Source organism: Hemiscyllium ocellatum, chromosome 24 (genome assembly GCF_020745735.1).
Source record: "Hemiscyllium ocellatum isolate sHemOce1 chromosome 24, sHemOce1.pat.X.cur, whole genome shotgun sequence".
NCBI classification, from domain to species: domain Eukaryota; kingdom Metazoa; phylum Chordata; class Chondrichthyes; order Orectolobiformes; family Hemiscylliidae; genus Hemiscyllium; species Hemiscyllium ocellatum.
The window spans coordinates 20846114-20872424 of record NC_083424.1 but is presented as its reverse complement, the minus strand read 5'-3'; the positions used below and the strand labels follow the sequence as shown (position 1 = coordinate 20872424).

The following is a 26311-nucleotide window of genomic DNA, read 5'->3' as shown; positions in this document are numbered from 1 at the left end:
GTCACCATTTAATTTCCATCTGCCGAGTGGGAGAGTAGGAAACTAAATATTAATATAATGAGTTTAGGTAATAATGAGATGTTAATATATGCTCGGGGGTTCAGTTGGCTGGGTAGCTGGTTTTCAATGCACAGCAATGCCAAAAGTCTGGGTTCAACTCCCGCACCGGCTGAGGTTACCAGGAGGGATTCGCCTTCTCAACCTCTTCCCTCACCTAAGGCATGGTGACCTGTCTATCTCTAATGAGAAAGTAACCCTATGGTCTGGTAAGACTATGGTGACTTCAGCTTTAATGTGTGCTAATAAAAGCAATTCAGCCATGTATCACTCACTAATGAGAATGTGGCCTTGCTGTTCAACACTTGGTTGGAAGATGGGACATTTTGCTTTTGACATTAAGAAGCTCCTCGCTGGCCATCTCATGATTTTCATAACTTTCTCACCTTGACCTGCATCATTCAGAGGCTGGAAACATTTTGCCACTATTTTAGCTCAAGAATTTGAAACATTTTCGTTCTATGTAATGACCATCCTTAAGTGATACAAAAATAAAAATTCTGAATAAACATGCACATGCATTCCACCCTCAAAAATATTGTTCATTGTAATATTATCAGTGTCATGTACCCATAAATACTATGAATGTACATGCTACCTGGTGGTAAATATCCGTTTCAAGTGCAGGCTTATTTGTTTACAATTCTACTTCAGAGCAACGATTTAAAATTGGTATCATATTTTGTGAAAAGAATGTTCACTTACTATGGCAGCTGAACCATAAAGTCAAAGCAACTGATTCTTCTATCACCTTTTTCAAGTTGTAATTAAGGGAGATGGTGTTCTACTGCATCCCTCTACTACATTACAGCTGCTTAGAGACAGGACAGGATACACCTGCACGAAAAAAAATAGCTTCGCATCCACCCCTAGAACTCCCCATACGTCATAAAGGTACATCAACACTGTAATCATTAGAACTATTATCTACAATATATGTTGGAAGTTTGGAGTCAGTTCCATATCTGCAGGAAAACACATTTTCATTTAGTTTTTTATTAATTTGACCCAAACTTGGAAGGAAAGCATGTTATATCTTTCCATACATGTAGAATGAATACTAGCATAAACCTTTTCACACTGCCTAGATTTATTTTCTTTGATGCTGTGAACTTTGAATATTTTAAAACATCAAATCTTTCAGAAATTCTAATTAATTTATAAGACAATAATTGGAGTGTTTACCTAAAGTCTTGGCTACATCGAAGTCCTGCTGCATATAGCCAATACTCTTCTCTGTGTTCCCTAATGCCCAGTAAGCACTGCTTAGAGCCGAGAACACTGACCCACGAAGTTTCAAGCTGCACGTTCCAATTTTCAAGGCAGCTTCCAGAACAACTACAGATGCACTGTGATGTCCTGCTGTCAAAAGCTCCTGGCCAATGACAGATACGACAACAAAAGGGCTTTTGTCCAACTTCATTTTCTGTAGCTTCTGATAGGTTGGTTCCAGGGATTCTAAAAGCAAATCACAGGTTACAATCAATACTTTTAATTAAACACTGCAAAAGTCAGATGATCAACTCATTGCAACATGCTATTTAAAAATTACCTAAAATGTAGTCAATGCTCTGGAACCAAGAGCACTACCATACCATCTGAGTGGACTGTTTCAAGCATACAGCTGCAGGAAAGACAGGCACAGATTTGGATGTTCAAGGGGACCGGAGAGAAAAGAAAAGTTGGAGATTGGCAGGGAGTTACTTACAATAGGGAGGGGTACACCTGTTTGACAAAGTAGAGGAATCTATGGAGAGGGAATCATTGAAGTCAGATAGAACAGGGATCATGAGGGAAAGTTTGGTGGTCAGCAATTGAGAGAATGCGATCAAGGGAAGAAGGGCTGGGTCTGATGGAGAAGTTGAGCTGTACGTGGGAAAGGGTGGGATAAGTGAAACTAAAGAATGACACAGCACCAGAACCAAGAAAAAAGCTGGGACCAGGAGAGCTGTCTGGCTTGATGAGCAAGTGGACATCTCATCCTGGTAACAAAGATGTCAAGATGCTCCTTGTGTTTGTTGTAGGTGGTAAGAGTGGGGAGAGTACTCAAAAGACAACTGCTGGTGGAGAGAAGGAAATAGAGATTATTTTAGGGAGAAGTGCATGGTTCTGGTAGAAGGAAATGAGCAGAACGTATCATTAGCTATAAGTTAGTACATTGTAGGATATAACCCTCTGGAGTAGAGTGAAAAATGGAATGTATGCTACATTGTATGAGCTGTTCTAGGTTATCATACAAATATGTGAATTAGGGTTAGGAGTAGGCCTTTTCGACCTGCACCACCATTCTATAAGATCATGGCTAATCTGATTTGCACCTCAGCTGCACATTGCTGCCTCTTCGCTCACCAAGAATCTAAATACATCTGCCTTGAAAGGATTCAAAGATTCTGTCTCCACAACAGGAACAGAATTCTCTGGGAGAATTTTTTTTTTTAGTATTCATTCATGAGATGTGGATATTACTTGCTTGGTCAGTATTTCTTGCTCACCACTAACTCTCCTTGAGGAAGTAGTAGAGGGCTGCTTTACAAAATGGCTGCAGTCCCCGTGGTGTAGGAACAGCCACAGTGCTGTTGGGAACAGAGTTCCAGGACTTCGACTCAGCAACAAAGAAATTAATATTAGTCTTCAAAGTCAGCATGATGTTTGGCTTACAGGGGAACATGCAGGTGCTGGTGCTTCAATGTATTTGCTTCTCATGCCCATATTCTTTTCGGAAATAAAGGTTTGGAAGATACTGTCAAAGGAGCTTTGGTGAATTACTGCAGTGCGTATTGTAGATGATGCACATTGCTACCCCTTTCCAGCAAAGGTGCAGAGGTCAAATGTTGAATGCCACCACATTCATGGTGATCAAGCAAGTTACATTGCAAGAAAAGTATGAAAAAGCCAGGGAACTAGACTGGTGAGCCTGACATCAGGGAGCAGCGAGTTTTGAGGAAATCCCAAAGGACAGGATTTACATGTATTTGGAAAGGCAAGGATTAGGGATAGTCAACATGGCTTTGTGCATGGAAAATTTTGTCTCGCTAACGAGTTTTTTTGTAGAAGTAATGAAGAGAATTGATGAGGACAGAGCAATTGACGTGATCTTGATGGATTTCAGTAAGGCATTCAACAAGGATGGTAAATTGGTTAGCAAGGTTAGATCACATGAAATACAGAGGGAACTAGCCATTTGGATACAGAGCTGGCTCTAAGGTAGAAGACGAGTGATTCCAGAGAAGCAAATAAAGCCAGTAGCCTATATTTGAGAGAAAGATTGGGAAGTCAAAAAGGGGATTCTAGAAATACATGAGGTGATGGTGGTGGAGGGTTGCTTTTCAGACTGGAGGCCTGTGACCAGCAGTGTGCCACAAGGATCGGTGCTGGGTCTGCTGCTTTTCCTCATTTATAGAAATGATTTGTGAACATAGTAGGTATGGTTAGGAAGATTGCAGATGACACTAAAATTATGGTGTAGTGGACAGCAAAGAAGGTTACCTCAGAGTACAATGGGACCTTGATCACATGCGCCAATGCGCTGAGGGTCAGCAAATGGAGTTTTATTTAGATGAATGTGAGGTGATGCATTTTGGAAAGGCAAATCATGGGAGGACTTATACACTTAATGGTAAAATCCTGGGAAGTGTTGCTGAAGAAAGAGACCTTGGAGTGCAGGTTCATAGTTCCTTGAAAGTGGAGTCGCAGACAGACAATATAGTGATGATGATGTTTGGTATGCTTGCCTTTATTGTTCAGTGCATTAAGTATAGGAGCTGGGAGGTCACACTGCAGCTGTACAGGACATTTATTGGGCCATTTTTGGAATACTACATGCAACTCTGGTTTCCCTGCTATAGGAAGGATGTTGTGAAACTTGAAAAGGTTCAGAAAAGATTTACAATGATGTTCCCAGGGTTGGAGGGTTTGAGCTATAGGGAGAGGCTGAATAGACTGGGCTATTTTCAGAGGTTTATGAAATAGTGAGTGGCAGAGATAGGGTGAATAGCCAAGGTCTTTTCCTCACAGTAGCAGAGTCCAAAACTAGACGGCATAGATTTAAGGTGAGAAGGGAAGGATATAAAAGGAACTAAGGTGCAACCTTTTCATGCAGAGGGTGGTGCGTGTATGGAATAAGCTGCCAGAGGAAGTGGTGGAGGCTGGTACAATTCCAACATTTAAAAGGCACCTGGATGGGTATATGAACAGGAATGGTTTTAGAGGGATGCAGGCCAAATGCTGTCAAATGGGACTAATTTTATTTCGGGTATCTGGACGGCATGGATGAGTTTGACTGAAGGGTCCATTTCCATGCTGCACCTCACTATGACTGTGACATTATAAAACATCTGAGGATAAATAGAGGGGTGTCTAGTAAAAATGGTAAGAAAGAAACTGCTCACAACTTGTTAACTAAAGAATTCTAACATTAGGCGTAACCACATAGCTTTGTTGGAACTGAAATTATAGCAATTAGTAAAAACCAATATTCTTTTGTATTTCCTATAATGAAGCTAATAAGGAATTTCAAAGGAGATAGGCAAATATCCAATTAATTGGCAGTTAACATGGTGCAACCAGCCAATGCTTGGGATAAATGTACTTGAATACAGTGTCCATTGTGAAAAGCCCCAAGGAGGGAGGTAAGAGTATCAAGGAAACATCATGAGACCACGGAGGACTAGGGATTGACCACAAGTCTCTCCATCTCTAGCCATTCAGTGATAGGATTAGCTTAACTGGAAATGTATGTAATTAATTAATAATATCATTGGTTTGTAAATGTTACAGGCAGGATGAAACGAGTAAAAATGTATGTTTGTTCAGTGAAGACCTTTCTGGATTTTCAGAAGGTTTCATCACACTGGTGTAACCTCAATAATCCCTTTGATGCTGTACGTGAATTCCTGGCAGTTGAGCAAATCATTTGGTTATTCCAGCCCAACAAAAGTCAAGGTAGGAAGGTAATACAATACAGAATGTAATGAGAGTTCAAATGTTGACATAATTTGCAATCAAGACCTCTTGCTTTTGAGCTAGTATGTTTGTCTTGACCTCAAAAGCCTTAAAATACAGAAGCGGGTTCAAGAAATAACTGAATAACTGCTCCAGAAACACATCCTCATTGTCTAATCAGTCAAAGTGCAGTGAGCCAAATCTTTCACAAGGCTTCCTCGAACCATGTTGAAATCCAAAAGGAGAAAGAATCTATTGAAATTACCTATGTTGATGTAAGAAAATTGTTTTGTCCTTTCAACAGAAAGACTTCAGAGGTGATATGGAAGCATTTTTTGACTCCTATTATCATAGAGCACAGGTTAGAAGGCCAAGAGGAGCAAAGGTTGACAGAAAAAGCAAATACTGAGAAAAACGAGCTGTACAACTTACAAGCTGTACAACTTACAACCAAAATCTCTGGCTGAAATTGTTCAGACAGCAAAACTAGGAAGGCAGATTATTATTTGAATAGTTGCAAATGGAAAGAATGTTCAACAAGACCTGGCTGTCCTTGTGCACCAGCCACTGAGAGTAAGCACACAGGTGCAGCAGGCAGTAAAGAACACTTGACTGTATATTGCTCTTCATCTTGAGAGGATTGAAGTACAGGGACAAGGATATCTTGTTGCAAATTTACAGGGATTTGGTGATGCCACACCTGGAATATTGTGTGTAGTTTTTGTCTCCTTATCAGAGGAAGGGACTGCACTGAAGATTTACCAACTTGATGACTGGAATGGCAGGACTGATGTATGAGGGGAGATTGAGTTGGTTGGAATTGTATCCACTGGAGTTTTGACAAATGAGGGGAGAATCTCATAGAAATCAATAAAATTCTAACTAGACAGGTTAGATGTAAGAAGGATATTCCTGAAGATGGGGGAATCCAGACCACTGGTCATAGCTTAAGTATAAGAGATAAACCATTCAGGACTGAGGTGAGCAGAAATTTCTTCAACCAGAGAGTGATGAGCCTGTGGAATTCAGTATCATAGAAAGTGATTGGAGCCAGAACATTATATGTTTTCAAGAAGGTATGGATCTTGCTCTTGCTACTCGAGGAATCAGGGATATGGTGGAAGACAGGATTAGGGTAATGAGCTCGACAATCAATCACGATCATATTGAATGATGCAGCAGAATCAAGGGGCCAAATGGGCCTATTCCTGCTCCTAGCTTCTATGCTCCTGTATATGTTTCTGAAATAGTACGCAGAACAAAATGGATACCGCAGATACGACTTTGTTCTTGAACGTGTGTAAGCTCATCATTTGACATTAATATTTCATTGCTTTGCTCCTAAAAAATTACAACTACAAGTGACTCGCATAATGCTAATTATTCAGCAGTTCTCCAGTGAGTAACGAAAATTCTCTTTTGTCAGGAAGACATTCATGGAGGGCAAATGAAGATACCCAACCAAATGAATATGTTGAAATAAAGAGCCTACATGAATCTATCAGCAAACAGAGGGGAAAGATTTGTTTGAACGAAATGGAAATAAGTGAGATGCAATGTCATGGAAGCCAGGCCAGAGTCCACAAATTCCAGGGCACAATCAAAATGAAGAAATTGCATGGTTTGAAACTCCAGAATATTGCAAGGATAAAAGCACTTGTTTCACCCGAGCAGGCAGCTTTGATGATGGGCTTTCATGGCATTGAGGTCCTCAAGGTGATGTTATTGGTTACCTGAGGTAATAGGAAGGAGGTCCTCTGCAAAGGAAATTCAGGAGATTAAAAGTCCTTCAAATAAGGTAATGGACCAACTACCAAGTTTAGCAGGAATGACATCCAAAAGATAAAAGATCATTCAGTGGAAAAGTCATTCACAAACCAATCAAGGCTAAGATCAGAATCAAGGTCAACAGTCCCTGAGCCAAAGCCCTATCAATCTTGCAAATAAAAAAAGAACATCTTCTACCAAAAAAACTAAAACTTCCAGACCACCTGAATCTGTGAAGTTGTCAAGAGTCATATCAATCTCCAAACATTATCTCTGTCCACAGGTGTTTCCAGATCACCTGAGTTCCTCCAGCACTTGGTTTTCATTTCAGATTTCTAGTATCCACAGCATTTTACCTTCAGTGCCTATGTTGGCTGTTTGAAACATTTATCTAAGTTATCCAACACCCTGTGTTCTTTCCTTCTTGCCCTGTAATTACGCTCCTTTCAAGTATTCATCCAATATCTTTTTTGAATATTTCCTTTGAATCTGTTTCAATTGCCCCTTCAGGCAGCAGGTTCCAGACTATAATGACTCACTACATGAAAAAATATTCTCCTCAACCTCTTTTCTTTAAATGCAGTTTCCTTGGCTATGGGTTTCTTTAGGAGACTGTAATCTGATGCCATTGCTGTCCTTTACTGGAGAAACGATTACTTTTCACAAGATCACAATGGGGTCAGATATCTCACCTCTGCAGTTACATCTAACAAGTTAATATAATCTGTACCTAATGTTCTTATGCAATAAATTTTGTTGCGGAAGACATTTCTTGTTAAGGACTCAGTGGTGATTTGTCCTCCTATACTGCTAATTAATAAGGCCTTCACCTACTGATAGGCTTGGCCAATGTGGCCATTAAGTAATCAATGCAGCAGGTTGTGGAGGGGTCTATAGTACCTGACAGTCCGCCCCTTTTTTGCTGTTACATCCATGCTCAGGTGTCTGTGGAGAGTGAAAATATAGTGTTCACCGGCACAATGGAGGCCTTTTGAGACAAGCGAGGACTTTAGAAATGGGGTGCACTTTCATCCTGGACAATGCTCTTTTCATTTGGTAAGTTTCTGTTTTGTAAGTTTTCATTAGCCATTTGTTGTTTCTGTCACAATGCCCCACTGGAGATAGTCTAACTTTGTTAAAGTTTGCTGTTCTAAGAATATTGAGCAAGATTTGGTTCCATCCACATTCTGGTGACCGTGGACGGGGAGAATGCAGAGTTCAGTGGACTGTACAATGCAGGTCTTTCGGGTTCAGTGGGCCCCACATGGGCTGGAATGGATCATCACTCCCAATAGTGGCATTTCAATTTAAATTTAATAAATTTCCATTGTACGTTTCTTTTGACTTCTTGATCTTTTGTTGCAGTGTTCCACTAAAGCTGTTTGAACTATTATAGTTCATTTCAAAAGAATGAACAGATAGACTGAGTGTCCTGCAAGGTAGTGCACATGATGAAAGAGAGACAGAGGGAGAGAGATTTTACTGCACTTGGATAACCGAATGCTGACTTAATATTATCTGCTCAGCAATCTAACAATGATTTCAACAGAATTGTTATGACTTTACCTCGTAGTGGAGACTTCATAGCAGCTTCCACCATCCCGACCAGCAGCTGCAAGCTTTTCGGATCTTGGGCCAGCCCAGATGCAAATGCAGCCAGCGCATCTGCATGGCGGCCGAGATACTGGAGAGCAACACCCTGTCGGAAGTATGCCTGCAAAGAATGACAGAGACAATGTAAGTGGCAGCTTCCCAACTATTCCCAATTCTATAACCATTCCCACTGAGATTTACCACATCATTTACCCATTACTAACTGACAAATCTTAATCCACAGGTTGTGTATTCCACCAAGGGTAATACTTTCATTGAGTTCATTGCTCACAAACAGACGCAATTGTTCATTTTTGTGTGCTATTTTGTTTTAGTAACAGAATTTTGCAATGCCTGCTTAAATAAGTTAAAAATCACAGACCACCAAGTTATCGTCCAATAGGTTTATTTGGAAGCACTAGCGTTTGGAGCACCGTTCCTTTATCAGGTGTTTGGCAACTGGCGAAGAAGTGGCTGTCCAAAAGCTAGTGCTTCCAAACAAACATGTTGGACTGTAAGCTGGTGTTGTGAGATTTTTAACTTTGTTCACCCCAGTCCAACACTGGCACCTCCAAGTCATTGCTTAAATAATACATTATTCCATTATTGTTTGGCAGACACGGTTTTAATCCCTTGGAAGTAGCAAATGGAAGGTAACAGTACAGTGTCACTCACAGAGTCATCATTCATCAATTCCTGGAATGGTAAAGTTCTTAAATACTACACACAGAGTGCTGGACTTAATGGATGTGATGGAGGTCACAGAAGCCAGCTGAAGAGGTGCCATAGATCTCCCATCACCACATTTTGTGAAGACCTACTGAATTATGTAGCATTCATATATAAAGTAGGCATTGACAGACCAAGCCTGGAATCAAAAGATCCTGGTCATGCACATTCGGTCTGTTGAGAGCTGTTGGTTCAATAGGGGCCAGAGGTTTTATTGAACAATGCCACTGGGGGAGCATTAACTGCTGATGATACAACACGCAACCAAGGCATACGATTATTGCTGGATTCCAATCCAGAAGCAAAAGACAATAACCAACCAGCAACAATTGGAAATAAACTTAATGGAACTCCATTCTGAGTTAAACAAAGTGGTTGGGCCAGTATGCATCGTTCATAGGTTTTACTGTTCTTTTCGCTTCTGGAATACCAGAGGAGAGTGCTGGCTGGAGATGGGTGCTTGAAGGAAGGAGAGGCATGAAATTTGTTCGCAAGGGCAGGAGACAGTTCTCAGTAAGAGCCCCTTCTCCACCACACCCCATCCCCCATGCCAGATGCTAGGTTCCTTGATTAATCATCACCTGTCTTCAAATGAGCAACTCCTCAGCCATGACTCTGCAAGATCCCATGTGGAATTTTGCTGTTGTCATCTCTGCATGGTGAGCTGACTGCTGGTTTAATATCAGTGGTGATGGCACGAGGACCTAACGCGGACATTAACTGCCCTCCTAAGGGCCTCAATTGATAGTGAGGTATAAAGACCAGCCATGGATCTTTCCAACACAGACCTGGTCAAAGTGGAGTCACAGCAGTGCTGGGGCTCACCAGCCACCCTTCCTCTTCAATAAATTACTCTGCTACCAAATGTGACAATTTATAAAAGAGGACTGACAAAAATAATCCAATTAATTTTAAACACAAATTATTCGAGTTAAATTTAAAATAAAACATAATTGAACAACTGAAGGTTAGGCAGTCATCAAATCATTCCCTTCCACAGGCTATGTACAATCTATCCCATTATGGGCACCAACCAATTTCCTAGTGGACATTTCTTGAAAACTCATTCCAGAAGCCCCAAGGTAACCTAGGCTGGATACCGTTCACAGACCTCCAATGGCACCAGAGCTACAGAGCATCATCACTCTTAATTTAAGATTGAATCCTGATCCCAGTCTTATTTTAATCTAGCCTTCTTAGAACAAATATATTGTCGTAGTAATAACTGCCTTTGTTGGGTGTCAACTGCAAACTGCCATTTTGTTTGGGTGAGTAAGATTCTTTGAATGGTATACCTTCCATTTGCATTAATTACAATCTAAACTACAGGAAGGTATAAACTCCAAATTAATAAACAGGAAATACTCTTCTAAATGCCTAGTTTCACTTAAGGCAAATTAATTTTAATTCTTTTTCCACAAGTAGCCTGCCAGCAGTCTAAATAACCTACTGTCTGCATATGCACCTCTCAGCCCTTTTGAGACCTGAATTATTCTATTCAATTTTATAGTGAAATCAAATTGAATTCAACACCTCTAACCTTGACATGGTGCTGCAATTGATGAAATTGTAAATGTCTCTGGAGACAATGAGGATAATCTCAGTTAGTACTCCAAGTTGGTTAGATAAAGTTGTTTGATAAAGGTTTGACAAGGTTTGATAAAGTTGTATCAATTTGGACCAGGCATTCCTAACATCCTTTAGTTTAAGTTGAAAACAAGGTTGAAACGGACAATGATGAAACGTTTCAATAACGTTGTGTAAATTTCATAGATGATAATTTCATGAAATCTGATTTATTTTGCAAGAATGGAAACCAATTTATAATGACATGCTTTTCATGCTCAAGTGGCTAAAACTGACAAGATGTTGGTTGCTGCATTGAACAAGATCAACTAGGTGACCTCATAGAGTTAGAATTGCCTGATTGGGGCTATTAATCTTGTCCAATAAGGCTGACAGACATAAGCTGGAGTGTACTCTCGGGGATCTGGGGTGGAAAGTCCTGCACGCAGCGGTGCTCTGCAACCGCAGATTGCGGTGGTTCATGGATTCCCAGCCCAACTACTTGTTCTGTGTGCTGTGGAGTCCATGGACCATGTGTATATTGGGTGTGGGCGTTTGCACTCCCTTTTTGATTTTCTCAAAAACCTCCTCCTCTGCTTTTGGTTGCACTTCAGTCCCACGCTACTGATCTTCGGGCACCAGGTACGGAGGAGGGAGGGCAGGTCTGAAGACCTCCTTGTGGGTCTGCTCCTGGGCCTGGCCAAACTGGCCATAAACAGGTCCAGGCAGCTGGCCATGGAGGGGGTCATTAGGGCCGAATGCCTGCCCCTCTTCTGCAGTTACGTTAGAGCCCGGGTGTCCTTGGAGAAGGAGGACACAGTGTCCACCAACACCCTGGAGTTGTTCAGGGAGTGGAGTGCATTGTTTCCCCCTCCAACTCTATTTTGATTTAGTCCGTGCCCTTCCCTTCAGTGTTTGATCACACAGCATTGCCCTTTGATGTGAAGGGCACTGCTTGTCACTGGCCACCCGGGTGTTTTCCTATCTTCCTGGTGGTGAAAATTGAATAAAGATTCATGCACCTTGTGTCTCTCACTGTGTCTCACACCTGCGCATACACACCATGGGTGCTGGGGAAAAAATAAAAGAAAAAGAAAAAAAAGAAAAAAAATGGAAAAAAGGGAGTGTAAGGGCAAAAAAAAAGAACAGGAGTATCAGGCATCCTGTTCACAAAAAAAAACTGGAGTGGGGGTGGCACAGCTGGCTCAGTGGCTAGCACTGCTGCCTCACAGCACCAAGGTCCCAGGTTCGGTTCCCGCCTCCGGCAACTGTCTGTGTGGAGTTTGGTTCTGTTCGCTCTGAGGGCTGGCTTGTGTGAAAGAAAATAAAAGAAAGAAAAAAAAGACAGAGAAAAGAATAAACTGGAGTGTATCCCTGCCTTCCCCTTCACTGTTTGACCACACAGCATTCCCTTTGATGTGAAGGGCACTGCTCGGCACTGGCCACTCGGGTGTTTCCTTTCTTCCTGGTGGTGGAAATTGAATAAATATTCGTACACCTTGTGTCTTTCATTGTATCTCTTAAAAAAAACTGGAATGTCAAGAAAAAAGAATAATCTGGAGTGTTAGAGGTTCTGCTCACTCTGCGAGCCGACTCTTTGGGAGCTGGATCAGTGTCACGGACTCAGTGTGTAAACAGGGGGTGTCCTGGTAACAGGTTAACTATGTCAATGGAGATATTTCATGGGTAATCGTCCAGCTGTGACAAAGGTTTCAACTTTGAGACAACATATTTCTTTTTAATAACTTGATGTTCTGAGGTTTTTAAAGTATTAGTAAGTATATGATGCCCAGAGTAAGTTTCAGACGTTTGGAGTGAAGGAAGAAGAGAGATAGAAAAATGATGTAATGGTTTTATTTTGGGATGGGCAGATGTTGAATATGGGATTTAACTTCATGTACTACAGGAGGAAGTTAAGGGAAATTAAATATAACTTTTTAGATTACATAGCATTTTGATAGGGTGAATAAGGGAAGATTGTTGGATTGGAACAATAACGATGATGAGCCATCAGCTTACATCCTGATTGAAACTGAGAAAACATGAAGAATTACTGCATCTTTGACACTGGAATGTGCATGAAAAAGCAGGCAGTGGGATTAATTTTGGGATTGTTATGACAAAAAGTTGGCATGGGTACATTGGAACAAAATAGCTTCTTTCTTTGTAGTTTTTTTAAAAAATGAAAAAAGATGAACAGAGAAAGACGAAGTAAGGAAGGTAAGAATGACATCTAAAATAAGATCAGACCAATGCACAGAGGGCAGATAACATGATAAATATGTACAGTGCAAGAGGGGTGAAACATTGAAAGAACTGAGAAAGACATTAGAGATTGAGGAAACACCATAGTGACAGAAGGGCTCATACAATTGCCGAAAAGAGGACAGGCTGACTGAAAGTTATGAAACGGAAGGAAGCAGATTTAGAGAAAAAGACTGACAGAATAAAGTGGGGGAAAAAATACAGCAAATAAAAGTGAGTGCATTGGAATGGAACGTGAAAAGATGCGGATGTGCAGAGGAAGAGTATAGAAATAAGGAAGAAAGTGAACACAAAAAAAGTGCATAGACAAAGTCAAAACAGGGCTGGAGTCACAAGGACACAGACTGGTGAGAATATTAGAACAGATAAGACAACAGCTGGGAAGGAAAAGAGTACAGCAGTTAAACTTATCAGTAACCCGATATCCTTCGAAAGATGTCACATGTTGAGATCAATTTTTGATGGAGTTGGTTGTAGAAAGTTCCAGATTTTTGTTTTGTTTTTATTCAGCTCATTTGTCTGAAAACATGCAATAATCGATCAATAATTACAACAAGATCATTTGTTAATATGTATTCCTTCATCTTTTATACATACAATAGTTCCTGCTTCACCAATCACCTTACATTTATCAAAATGTCAGTACATCTCATCTTGCCCAAACCTTTTTGAGAACTTCCCGATATTTATCATGCCCATATCGAGCTCTGTATCCTGAAATAGAGTCTCAGAAATATCCAGAATGGAAACAGACCCTTCGAATCAACCCATCCATGCCAACCGGATATCTCAGCACCCAGCCTGTATCTCTCCAAACCCTTCCTATTCATACAGCCATCCAAATGCATTTTAAATGTTGCAATTATACCAGCTTCCACCACTTCCTCTGGCAGCTCATTCCATACATGTACCACTGTCTGCACGAAAATGTTGCCCCTTAGGTCTCTTTCATATCTATCTCCTCTCATCATAAACCTATGCCCTCTAGTTCTGGATTCCCCCAGCTCAGGAAAGAGACTTTGTCTATTTATCCTACCCATGCTCCTCATGGTTTATTAACCTCTTTAAGGTCACCCCTCAGCCTCTGATGTTCCAGGAAAAACAACACCAGCCTATTCAACCTCTCCCTGTAGCTCAAATCTTCCAACCCTGGCCACATCCTCGCAAGCCTTTTCTGAACTCTTTGAAGATTCACAACATCCTTCCAATAGGAAGGAGACCAAATTTGCATGAAATATTCCAAAAGTAGCCTAACCAATGTCCTGTACAGCTGCAACATGACCTCCCAACTCCTGTATTCAATACTCTGACAAATAATGGAAAGCATACCAAACGCCTTCTTCACTATCCTATCTACCAGCGACTCCACTTTCAAGGAGCTATGAACCTGAACTCCAAGGTCTCTTTGTTCAGCAACACTCCCTAGGACCTTACCATTAAGTGTATAAGTCCTGCTAAGATTTGCTTTCCCAAAATGCAGCACCTCGCATTTATCGAAATTAAACTTCATCTGACACTTCTCAGTCCATCTGGTCAAGATCCTGTTGTAATACAAGGTAACCTTCATCACTGTCCACTACACCTCCAATTTTGGTGTCATCTGCAAACTTACGAAGTATACCTCTTATGCTTTTATCCAAATCATTTATATAAATGACGAAAAGTAATGGATCGAGCACCAATCCTTGTGGCACTCCACTGGTCACAGGCCTCCAGTCTCCACCACCATTCTGTCTTCTACCTTTGAGCCAGTTCTGTATCCAAAATGCTAATTCTCCCTGTATTCCATGAGATCTAACCTTGCTATCCAGTCTCCCCTGGGGAACCTTGTCGAACGCCTTACTGAAGTCCATACAGATCACATATACCGCTCTGTCCTCATCAATCCTCTTTGTTAGTTTTTCAAAAAACTCAATCAAGTTTGTGACACATGATTTCCCACACACAAAGACATGTTAACTATTGCTAATCAATCCATGCCTTATCAAATACATGTACATTCTGTTCCTCAGAATTCCCTCCAACAACTTGCCCACCATTTACGTCAGGCTCACCAGTCTATAGTTCCCTGGCTTGTCCTTACCTCCCTTCTTAAACAGTGGCAACGCATTAGCCAACCTCCAGTCTTCTGACACCTCACCTGTGACTCTCAATGACACAAATATCTCAGCAAGAGGCCCAGCAATCACTTCTCTAGCTTCCCACAGACCTGCAGGGAACACCTGATCAGGACCTGGGGATTTATCCACTTTATGTGTTTCAAGACATCCAGTACTTCCTCCTCTGTAATATGGACATTTTTTAAGATATCACCATCTATTTCCTGACATTCTATATCTTCGATGTCCTTCTCCACAGTAAATACTGATGCAAAATACTCATTTAGTATTTCCCCCATCTCCTGCAGCTCCACACAAAGGCTGATCTTTGAGGGGCCCTATTCTCTCCCTAGTTACCCTTTTGTCCTTAATGTATTTGTAAAAACCTTTTGGATTCTCCTTAACTCTATTTGCCAAAGCTATCTCATGTCCCCTTTTTGCCCTCCTGATTTCCCTCTTAAGTATAATCCTACTGCCTTTTTACTATTCATCCTCTCTATATCTTGCATATGCTTCTTATTTTTCTTAACCAAACCATCAATTTCTTTAGTCATCCAGCATTCCCTATACCTACCAGCCTTTCCTTTCACCCTGACAGGAATATACTTTCTCTGGATTCTCATTATCTCACTTCCGTAAGCTTCCAATTTTCCTGCATCCCTTTACCTGCGAACATGTGCCCACAATCAGCTTTTGAAAGTTCTTGCCTAATACTGTCAAAATTGGCCTTTCTCCAATTTAGAACTTCAACTTTTAGATCTGGTCTATCCTTTAACATCACGATTTTAAAATCTAATTGAATTATGATTGCTGGCCCCAAAGTGCTCCCCACTGACACCTCAGTCACATGCCCTGTCTTATTTCCGAAGAGTAGATTAAGTTTTGCACCTTCTCTAGTAGGTACATCTACATGTTGAATCAGAAAATTTTCTTGTACACACTTAATTTCCTCTCCATGCAAACCCTTAACTCTTTGGCAGTCCTAGTCTTTGTTTGGAAAGTTAAAATCCCCTACCATAACCACCCAATTATTCTTACAGATAACTGAGATCTCCTTACAAATTATTTCTAATTTTCCTCTGACTATTAGGGAGTCTACAACATAATCCTAATAAGGTGATCATCCCTTTCTTATTTCTCAGTTCCACCCAAATAACTTCACAAAATGTATTTCCAGAAATACCCGCCCCCACCCCCACCCCCACACACACCCAGTACAACTATAATGCTATCCCTTATCAAAAATGCCACTCCCTCTCCTCTCTTGCCTCCTTTTCTGTAGCATTTGTATCCTGGAACATTAAGCTGCCAGTCCTGTCCATTCCTGAGCCACATCGCTGTAACTGCTATGATAGCCCAGTCCCATGTTCCTAACCATTCTCTCAGTTCATCTGCCTTCCCTGTTCGGCCTCTTGCTTTGAAATAATTGCAGTTTAATTTATCAATCCTACCTTGTTCTCTGCTTTGTCCCTGCCTGCTTGACTCACTTCTTTTCTCAACTGTACCCAGTTTCAGATTTCCTCACCATCTCCTTGGGTCCCCACCTTAATAGTTTATATCCTCCTGAGCTGCTCTAGCAAATCTCCCTGCCAGCATATTAGTCCCCTTTCAATTTAGGTGCAATCCGTCCTTCTTGTAAAGGTCATTTCTACACCAGAAGAGATTCCAATGATCCAAAAATGTGAACCCTTCTCTCATACACCTGCTCCTCAGCCATGCATTCATCAGCTCTATTCTCCTATTCCTACCCCCACCACCTCGCAGCACTGGGAGTGATCCAGATATTGCTACTCTCAAGGACCTCCTTTTTAAATTTCTGTCTAACTCTCTGTAATCTCCCTTCAGAATCACAACCTCTCCCTTCCTATGACATTGATTCCAATGTGGACAATGACCTCTTACTGGCCCGTCTCCCCCATGAGAACATTCTGCACCCTCTCTGAGACATCCTTGATCCTGGCACCAGGGAAGCAACACACCATCCTGCTTTCTCACTGCTGGCCACAGAAACATCTGTCTGTACCTCGGACTATGGAATCCCCAAACACAATTGATCTCTTGGAAGCTGACGTACCCCTTTTCCCTTCCTGTGTTATTGGTTCCAATGTGTACAATGACCCAGAATGGACACACTTCTCCACAGCAACAACAAATAATACAATGACCCAATATCGCAAATAAGACCATCACTAAGCCCACTAATTGGTGCTGTGTTAATCTTTCTCTCAATTATAATCTTCTTTTGATCCTTCTAATGAAGCTAATTTTCAACCCAGCGGCTAAGTTGTCATTAATTCCACGGTCTCAAGTGAATTTTTAAAAATCAGTGAAACATTATCACATATCTTATAAAAATTAAGACAACATATATTCATTAGATAAATGAACTCCAATTCACCAGATTCCTCCTCAATTAATCAAAATAAACAAGATATTGCTTTTATTAAAACAATTAATCCCTTAAGGTTAGCATGCAGCTGCAGCATGTGTTAAGAAAGGCAAATGGAACGTTGACTTCTTTTTTGAAAGTGGCATACAATACAAAAGCAAGGAAGTTTTGCTGCAGTTGTACAAGGCGTTCGTAAGACTACAAAGTATTGTGTACAATATTTGTCTCCACATTTGAAACAAAACAGAAACTGCCTGAGAGTAGTTCAGGGAATGTCCACATGACATTTTGAAAAGTACTCTGAAATAACAAGACAAACTGTCCTATATAATTGCTTTATTGCAAAGACTAAGCTACATGCCCTTTACAGCAACAGGTTATTTCAATGTCTTTAATAACTCAGCAGTAATGAATATGTTGGAGTCCAGAAAAGGAAGCATGATTGAACATCTACAGCATCAGGCACAGTGCTTCAATCAATTCAATCCTTAATGATAACAAGTCAAAGTATTAATTATTTATTCATGCTCATAATATTGATTATGTTTTAAATTAAGTATTGCAGTTATGCTTTTTAAAAGCCTTTCTTTCATTGTCTGTGATGATAAATATTCTTGAAATACTGGGAACTTCCAAACATTTCCAATAACTCCCAGCTCCTCTTTTGTAAGATGTTACTCCTTATTGTAAATCACTGTGCATGTTCAAGGATCAGATAGGAGCAGCATATTATAACACGTGCAAAGCTGCAGAATAATAGTGAGATAATTAATCTTCCAGTGAATAGCTCAAAACATATTCCATAGATTATACGTCATGATTTTTTTGTAACAAATTACTAAAAACACAAACTAAACATTACTTTTGTATGTAACTTGTACGTGAAACGTGAGACAAGTATGTTCCTGCTTTATACTTGTCAGGCACCACAGAATTACAGTTCTGATAACACAGACCTGCTTCCAAAGAGTTCATATTTCCACATTTACCTGTAGTGGTTTGCAAAGCCAATCAGCCTCTTCTATCTGCTGAGGACGTGTATGTTCAAATCTGTTTGTATGATTCTTTGGTTTGTAGGGAAGCCTGTAACCTGACCTCAAAATAGATTCCTTTGCACCTTCCCCAAGAAGCACATTAGCTTTGCATTCAGGTACAAATGCTGATTAGCAACTCTTCACCCCTACTCTCTTTCATCTTTAGTGAATGGATAGTTTACATCATAACTGTTGATACTTTCATTCCTTATTGAGATTTTAGGAGACACAGAGTCTGCCCATTGTGCATCTGGAGACCGATACCTCTGTTTGCCATCAGCTTACATGACAGTCATAAACTGTCATGGAAAAGGGCAGCAGGTCAGGCAGCATCCAAGGAGCAGGAGAATCAACGTTTCGGGCATAAGCCCTTCTTCAGGAATGAGGAGGGTGTGCCAAGCAGGCTAAGATAAAAGGTAGGGAGGAGGGACTTGGAGGAGGGGCGTTGGGAATACTATAGGTGGAAGGAGGTTAAGGTGATGGTGATAGGCTGGAGAGGGAGTGGGGGCGGAGAGGTCGGGAAGAAGATTGCAGGTCAAGAAGGCGGTGCTGCGTCCAAGGGTTGGGACTGAGATAAGGTGGGGGGAGGGAAAATGAGGAAGCTGGAGAAATCTGTATTCATCCCTTGTGGTTAGAGGGTTCCTAGACGGAAGATGAGGCGCTCTTCCTCCAGGCGTCGTGTTGCCATGGTCTAGTGATGGAGGAGGCCAAGGACCTGCATGTCCTTGGCGGAGTGGGAGGGGGAGTTGAAGTGTTGGGCCACGGGGTGGTTGGGTTGATTGGTCCAGGTGTCCCAGAGGTGTTCTCTGAAATGTTCCACGAGTAGGTGGCCTGTCTACCCATTGTAGAGGAGGCCACATCGGGTGTAGCGGATGCAGTAAATGATGTGCATGGAGGTGCAGGTGAATTTGTGACGGATATGGAAGGATCCCTTGGGGCCTTGTAGAGAAGGAAAGGGGGAGGTGTGGGCGCAAGTTTTGCATTTCTTGCAGTTGCAGGGGAAGGTGCCGGGAGTGAAGGTTTGGTTGGTGGGGGGTGTGGACCTAACGAGGAAGTCGCGGAGGAGGGAGTGGTCTTTCCGTAATGCTGATAGGGGAGGGGAGGGAAATATATCCTTGGTGGTGGGGTCTGTTTGGAGGTGACGGAAATGACGAAGGATGATATGATGTATCTGGAGGTTCGGTGGTAGGTGAGGATTAGTGGGGTTCTGTCCTGGTGGCAATTGGAGGGGCGGGGCTCAAGGGTGGAGGAGCGGGAAATGGAGGAGATGCAGTGGAGAGCATCATCAACCACGACTGAGGGGAAATTGCGGTCTTTGAAGAAGGAGGCCATCTGCGTTGTCCGGTATTGGAATTGGTCCTCCTGGGAGCAGATGCGGCGGAGGCGAAGTAATTGGGAACATGGGATGGTGTTTTTACAGGGGGCAGGGTGGGAGGAGGTGTAGTCTAGGTAGCCGTGGGAGTCGGTCGGTTTATAGTAAATGTCCGTGTTGAGTCTGTCACCCGAGATAGAAATGGAGAGGTCGAGGAAGGGGAGGGAGGAGTCTGAGACGGTCCATGTAAATTTGAGGTCAGGGTGGAAGGTGTGAGTAAAGTGGAAGAACTGTTGAACCTCCTCGTGGGAGTATGAGGTAGCGCCGACACAGTCATCGATATAGTGGAGGAAAAGGTGGGGAGTGGTGCCAGTGTAGCGCGAAAGATGGACTGTTCCACATATCCGACAAAGAGGGAGGCATAGCTGGGGCCCATGCAGGTGCCCATGGCTACTCCTTTGGATTAGAGGAAATGGGAGGATAGGAAAGAGAAGTTGTTCAGAGCGAGGACCAGTTCAGTCAGTTGAAGGAGGGTGTCAGTGGAAGTGTACTATTTGGTTCGGTGGGAAAGGAAGAAGCGGAGGACTTTGAGGCCTTCGTGATGTGGGATGGAGGTGTACAGGGACTGGATGTCCATGGTGAAGATAAGGCGTTGGGGGCCGGGGAAGCGAAAATTATGCAGGAGGTGGAAGGTGTGGGTGGTGTCCCGAACGTAGGTGGGGAGTTCTTGGGCTAAGGGGGACAGGACCGTGTCGAGGTATGCAGAGATGAGTTCGGTGGGGCAGGAGCAGGCTGAGACAATGGGTCAGCCGGGGCAGTCAGGTTTGTGGATTTTGGGCAGGAGGTAGAAACGGCAGTGTGGGGTTGTGGGACTGAGGTTGGAGGCGGTGGATGGGAGATCCCTTGAGGTGATGAGGTTATGGATGGTCTGGGAGATGATGGTTTGGTGGTGGACAGTAGGAGGTGGTGTCCGCGAGCTGGCGTTTAGCCTCAGCAATGTAAAGATCGGTGCACCAAACTACCACCGCGCCTCCCTTTGATAATGAGGTTGGGGTTGGAGCGGAGGGAGTGGAGGGCTGCACATTGCGAGGGTGAGAGGTTGGAGTGAATGAAAGGGGTGGACAGGTTGAGACAGTCAATGTCGCGGCGGCAGTTGGCTATGAAAAGATTGAGGGCGGGAAAGAGGTTAGCATGGGATGTCCAGGTGGATGGGGTGTGTTGGAGCTGGGAGAAGGGGTCGTCAGAAGATGGGCGAGAATCCTGGTTGAAGTAGTAGGCACAGAGGCAAAGGCAGCGGAAGAATTGTTCTATGTCTCGCCGCGTGTTGAACTCATTAATACCGACCTCTCCAGCCTATCACCCTCACCTTAACCTCCTTCCACCTATCGCATTCCCAACGCCCCTCCAAGTCCCTCCTCCTTACCTTTTATCTTAGCCTGCTTGGCACACCCTCCTCATTCCTGAAGAAGGGCTTATGCCCGAAACGTCGATTCTCCTGCTCCTTGGATGCTGCCTGACCTGCTGCCCTTTTCCAGCAACATTTTTTTTTAGCTCACAACAATGATATCAAAGCAGGATTGGAGCAGGCAGGTTTAGTTGGGACCACAATCATAATAACAATGATTTTATGAAAAGGGTGGAATAAGTATAATAGTTTGAACAATCTATGCCTATTCCTATGTACTCGTGTGTGATCTACATCATAGGAGTCGAGAGACCATGAGATATGACATGTGTTAAGGTATGGTACTGAATATATCTAAGAGAGTTCACAATGGAGGGAGCGATTATGGGAGAACTGGAAACAGTGTAGCGTATAATTTAATGAATATCTTTCCAGTTATAAAAAGATAAGAAATTTGCAGCCATGTATGCATTAGGTGCTACATTTTCTTGGAGAAATACCAATGTACTTACTCCAAAATAGAAAAGAAACTTGGACCTCAACTTCTGGTGTACAGATTCCCAAAGTGGGGTTGTGAACTGAAATTTTGGGATTGTGTGCTCTGAGGCTTCATAGAACTCTGACCAAGTTACAGAAGCTGTGCTTCCATTACAACAGGCTCCTGACCTCACGGGTCTTTTCCTCCTTCTACCACACCAACAGCATTCCCAACTCTCACTTGTGCTCCCACTTCCCCCAGCTCCCTCCTGCCATCTCAAAATTCTCTCCAAGAATTCACAACATTCAGGCCACAAAAGGCTCATCTAGACTCAAAATGTTAGCTTTCTCTCTCTCCATGGATGCTACCTGACTCACTGTGAACTCCAACATACGCTGTTTTCTGGAAAGAATGCACAAAATGACACCAAAACTTGATTTTAAGAAAAGGTAATTCTCTATTTTCAATTTAGTGATGGTGTATCTGTAACTAGTATTTTGTTTCATTGATAATACACTTTTTGAGACAATTCTATAAAGATAGGTAAAGTATAAGTATTATTGTTATTTCATCCAATGTTTTTGTTTATCATTCATTCTGCAAATGTCAAACTAACTGATCTATCATTTCTAGCCTCGTGTTTCAATCACATTTTGAATACTGGGGCTACCATGAGCTCCATTTAGCCACAATTTTGTGTTTAACAATCATCTAAAAATGTTAACCAGACCACTAATAATTTTGTAGAATGCAGCAGTTATATGTAAACTATGTATAAGGATATCACTGTATATCTTTTTCAAAGCTGAAAACAATGTTAGAGGTAAGCAGATTTATAGAGATTTAGATTACTTACAGTGTGGAAACAGGCCCTTTGGCCCAACAAGTCCACACCGACCCGCTGAAACGCACCCACCCAGAACCATTCCCCTACATTTACCCCTGCACCTAACACTACAGGCAATTTAGCATGGCCATGGACTGTGGGAGGAAACCAGAGCACCCCGGAGGAAACCTCACGCAGACACGGGGAGAATGTGCAAACTCCACACAGTCAGTCGCCTGAGGCAGGAATTGAACCCGGGTCTCAGGCGCTGTGAGACAGCAGTGCTAACCACTGTGCCACCGTGCCGCCCACAATCTTTTAGAATAACACTGAATCATCAGAAATGTGGAGGAAGCTGATTGTTTGTGATCAATGCCAGGCACAATAGAGTAGACAATACATGTGGCGACCGTTGCTCACTTCCATGTCCCATGGTTAATTTCGTTGAATGTGTGCTACTCTTTGATCTAGGTATTACTGGTAACAGCTTTAGTGTCATCAATTTAATTCTCTCTTAATCATCTTCAATGGACACTGATGCTTGTCTCATAATTGATGTTAAAAAGGCAAGAAAAATAACCCACCCCAACTGATTATCATCATAAAAGCATTTAGAATATGTAATAAAGTCTGCTACCAGGTAAAGTAGTCTTCAGTGAATTCTAAGACATGACAATCTTTTAGAGCCACAGGAAAAGGGACTTTCCCTTTTGCATTGAACATTGGAGTACCTTATTATACAAGAAATGGTTCGACTTCATCAATCCACTTAAAAATACCATCATTAGTGCAACATAATCAAAATGGGAACATTCTGAAATACCTCAGATGGCTTAAAAGTTTCATTCTTCAGTCACCGTCTTTCACCTGGTAATATTATCACTAGACCATTATTCCAGAGACCCATGTAATTTTCCAGGGACAGTTTCGAAGCCTGCCATGGTAAATGGCAATGTTTGAACTAAATTTTTTTAAAAAACTGGAATTAGCACATTCTAACGATAACGGTGCAGCCATTACTGAATGTTGGAAAAACTCATCTGTTTCACTAAGAAGGGGGAGGAAACTGCTGTCCTTAGCTGGTCTGGCTGACACATGACTCCAAATTTACAAAAATGTGGTTGACTCTTAACTGCCCTGTGGGCAATTTGGGATGGGCAATATATGATGGCCCAGCCAGTGATCCCCAAATTCCATAAACCAAATTATTAAAAAGCTTTGGTGCCAATGTAACCATTTAGAGTTGTCTCTAGTTATATCTTTAATTTTTATTAACAGTTCCAATGTAGAATGCTTGAAAGCCATAACAGACCTTACTCAAATTATTCAATTCAGGTCAACATGGATCAGATTCCAGTAAAAAAAGAGCTAGGAATCTTTTATTCCACAATAAATGTGAATGCCAATATGCAACTGAATCAAGTGTTCACTTGTACTAACCGTTACTTAGCAATGTCACAGCATGCAATCGAAGTTCAATGGACCAGGTCAGATCAGTACCACTGATCATTAGTGTGGTTTATATCTCAATTTAACAAAGAGGAATCTGTGCAATTAACACCCCTGTCAGCTGAAGCATTCTTTATAAAACAACCTCTATATGACATCATAGCTTTAATTTTTTTCTGTCCTTTATAATGTCCAATTGTTCACATCCATTGATGTTTTACTCTAGCTGCAGTAAAAGATGAACACAAACTATATTGAATTATTGCATGCAACATCAAGTCCCCCAGACAACTGAGTCAGCATCCCACCCTGCTGCCTTGGCATCAGTCTAGTACAAGAAGCCCTTATCATTTCAGACTGTCGAATCATTCACTGAATTACATAAGCAAACTGCTGTTACTTTTATTTCAAGTTACACTTGATCCTTAAAGCTACATTGGATTTTTTACTCAAGCCTCCTCCCATCTGCCACACCTACACCACACAAGATATATTGGCACTGGTGGTTAAACCTATCACGCACTGCAAAGAGAACCATGATATCTCCCAGAATCTGTGCCCTCTTGGTCAGGAACATCATGATGTGTGGAGACACACAAGTCGAAACTTACGGCACACCAAATGTTAAAGACAGGCATCTCCTCCCCTCACAGAATACTAAATATGATAAACTTCAAAGGACACCAACGCTGAAGCCTACTTACTATAAACACTAAAGTGCTTGACAGCACAGTGCCCAGAGACTCATTAAATATACTGAAGACTCAGCCACTCTTACTGCTGAGACTATCATATCCAGTCTATTTTTAGTTTCAGCACAGAACAGTCTTTTTTTTCATGCCATCAAGTGCTGGCCCTCACAAAATCTCAAGATCTTTAAATATGAAAACTCACTTACTTCTAGCCAAACCAATATTCAAGCACATTAATTATATTTTTAGTAACAGTTTCTAATTAAATGGAATATGGCTGTAATTAATACTGAACAATATTTCTCATTACAGTTTTCAGGGTCCTTATAAATAAACCAGCCATGAAGAAAACAATATAAACAAAACCCAATGTGACACTGAAAATTCATGTACATGAATATTTAATTCACTTCTTTATTGGCTAATCTAGATTATGGACCTATTGTTAATGAAGTTTATTACAAACCGTTTATTAAAATGAAGGGACTATATGTGCTTGCATTGAACCACACATAATCTGGTGGCAGAAAACATTATTTAATGCCAATTAGATTTCAGACAAATTTTCACTATTAAAGAACAGGAATGGTGAATAATCAATAGTGTGTCTTCTAAAGGAACAAACAATCAATTCCTGAATGGCTATAAGACAAGGTAATTACATGTTTTCTTCCTAAACTTCTGATGGAATTTTCACAAAATACAGATAAACAGATTTTAAAAAGTCTTCTCATTCTTTTAATTAGAAATTCCACCAAGATTATTGTAAATATGTGTATTTTTTAAAAATAAGCTGCTTCTGATATTTGAATGCAATTTACGAAAAGCTCTCTGCATACGCCTATATGTTGAATTTAGACTTTTAAAATTTATTTGTATCCATTCTAAAGACTTTAGCACAAGCTAGCACAAAAATCATGGGTACCTTTCAACAACAGAAGCCCAAATGTTGACCCAATGTGCTAATGGTAGATGCAAATTTTTCAGAAGAGTTCACTCGGATACTGATCAGGATATGACCTGGCTAAGTTCACCCTTGCCTAAGGCAGAGCCTCTGGGAACAATTCTATTATAGAACTGGCTAGCATTAGGGAATTTACCTTCTCGATAAAGAATAAACTTTGCAGGCATTGCTCTGTTGCATCAAGCATGTAGCCACTGAGTCAGTAAATTAATTTAAATATGTTTAACATAATGGGGTCTCCACTATATTGTTTCCAGAAGGTACTGAGAGACAACCAACCACCTGATGAAGGGGCGGTGGTCAGAAAGCTAGTGCTTCCAATTAGACCAGTTGGACTATAACCTGGTGTTGTGTGATTTTTACCTTTGTACACCTCAGTCCAATACCAGCATCTCTAAATCGTAACACAAAGAATCAGCTGCGTCAGGAATTCCATGGGGGCTTCTCTAGTTGGCTGCTGAAATTTTGTTCGGAAACTTTGTTAATGACAAGGTCTTTTTGTGGAGTGCAATATACTTTTGGAGTCCCAATAAATTACTTACTACCTTACTTTGCAATAGAAGCTACTAGTATGTTTATTTAAAAGGGGATATGTTTCTGACCCCAGAGAAAGGCAATCTGTATCTAAATTTATATCTCATCAACATCTGAATTCTGGATAGCTGCAGTATTTCGACAATAGATCTTGGCCAGGCCATATTCAGCAGATGGATATACCCTAAGACCTTCTGTCCAGTGATTTGCT

General features: G+C 41.5%; 1 protein-coding gene across 5 annotated transcripts in view; it reads right to left on the bottom strand.

Moving 5' to 3' along the window:
* ttc28 (tetratricopeptide repeat domain 28) overlaps nt 1-26311 on the bottom strand; it is a 751433-nt gene that overhangs the window by 309718 nt on the left and 415404 nt on the right. For all 5 annotated transcript variants that reach the window (XM_060843565.1, XM_060843568.1, XM_060843566.1 and 2 more), the window contains 2 exons: nt 8332-8479; nt 1243-1515 (listed from right to left, as the gene is read on the bottom strand). In XM_060843565.1, the coding sequence (XP_060699548.1) occupies nt 1243-1515; nt 8332-8479 (421 nt within the window). The remainder of the gene's footprint in view (nt 1-1242; nt 1516-8331; nt 8480-26311) is intronic.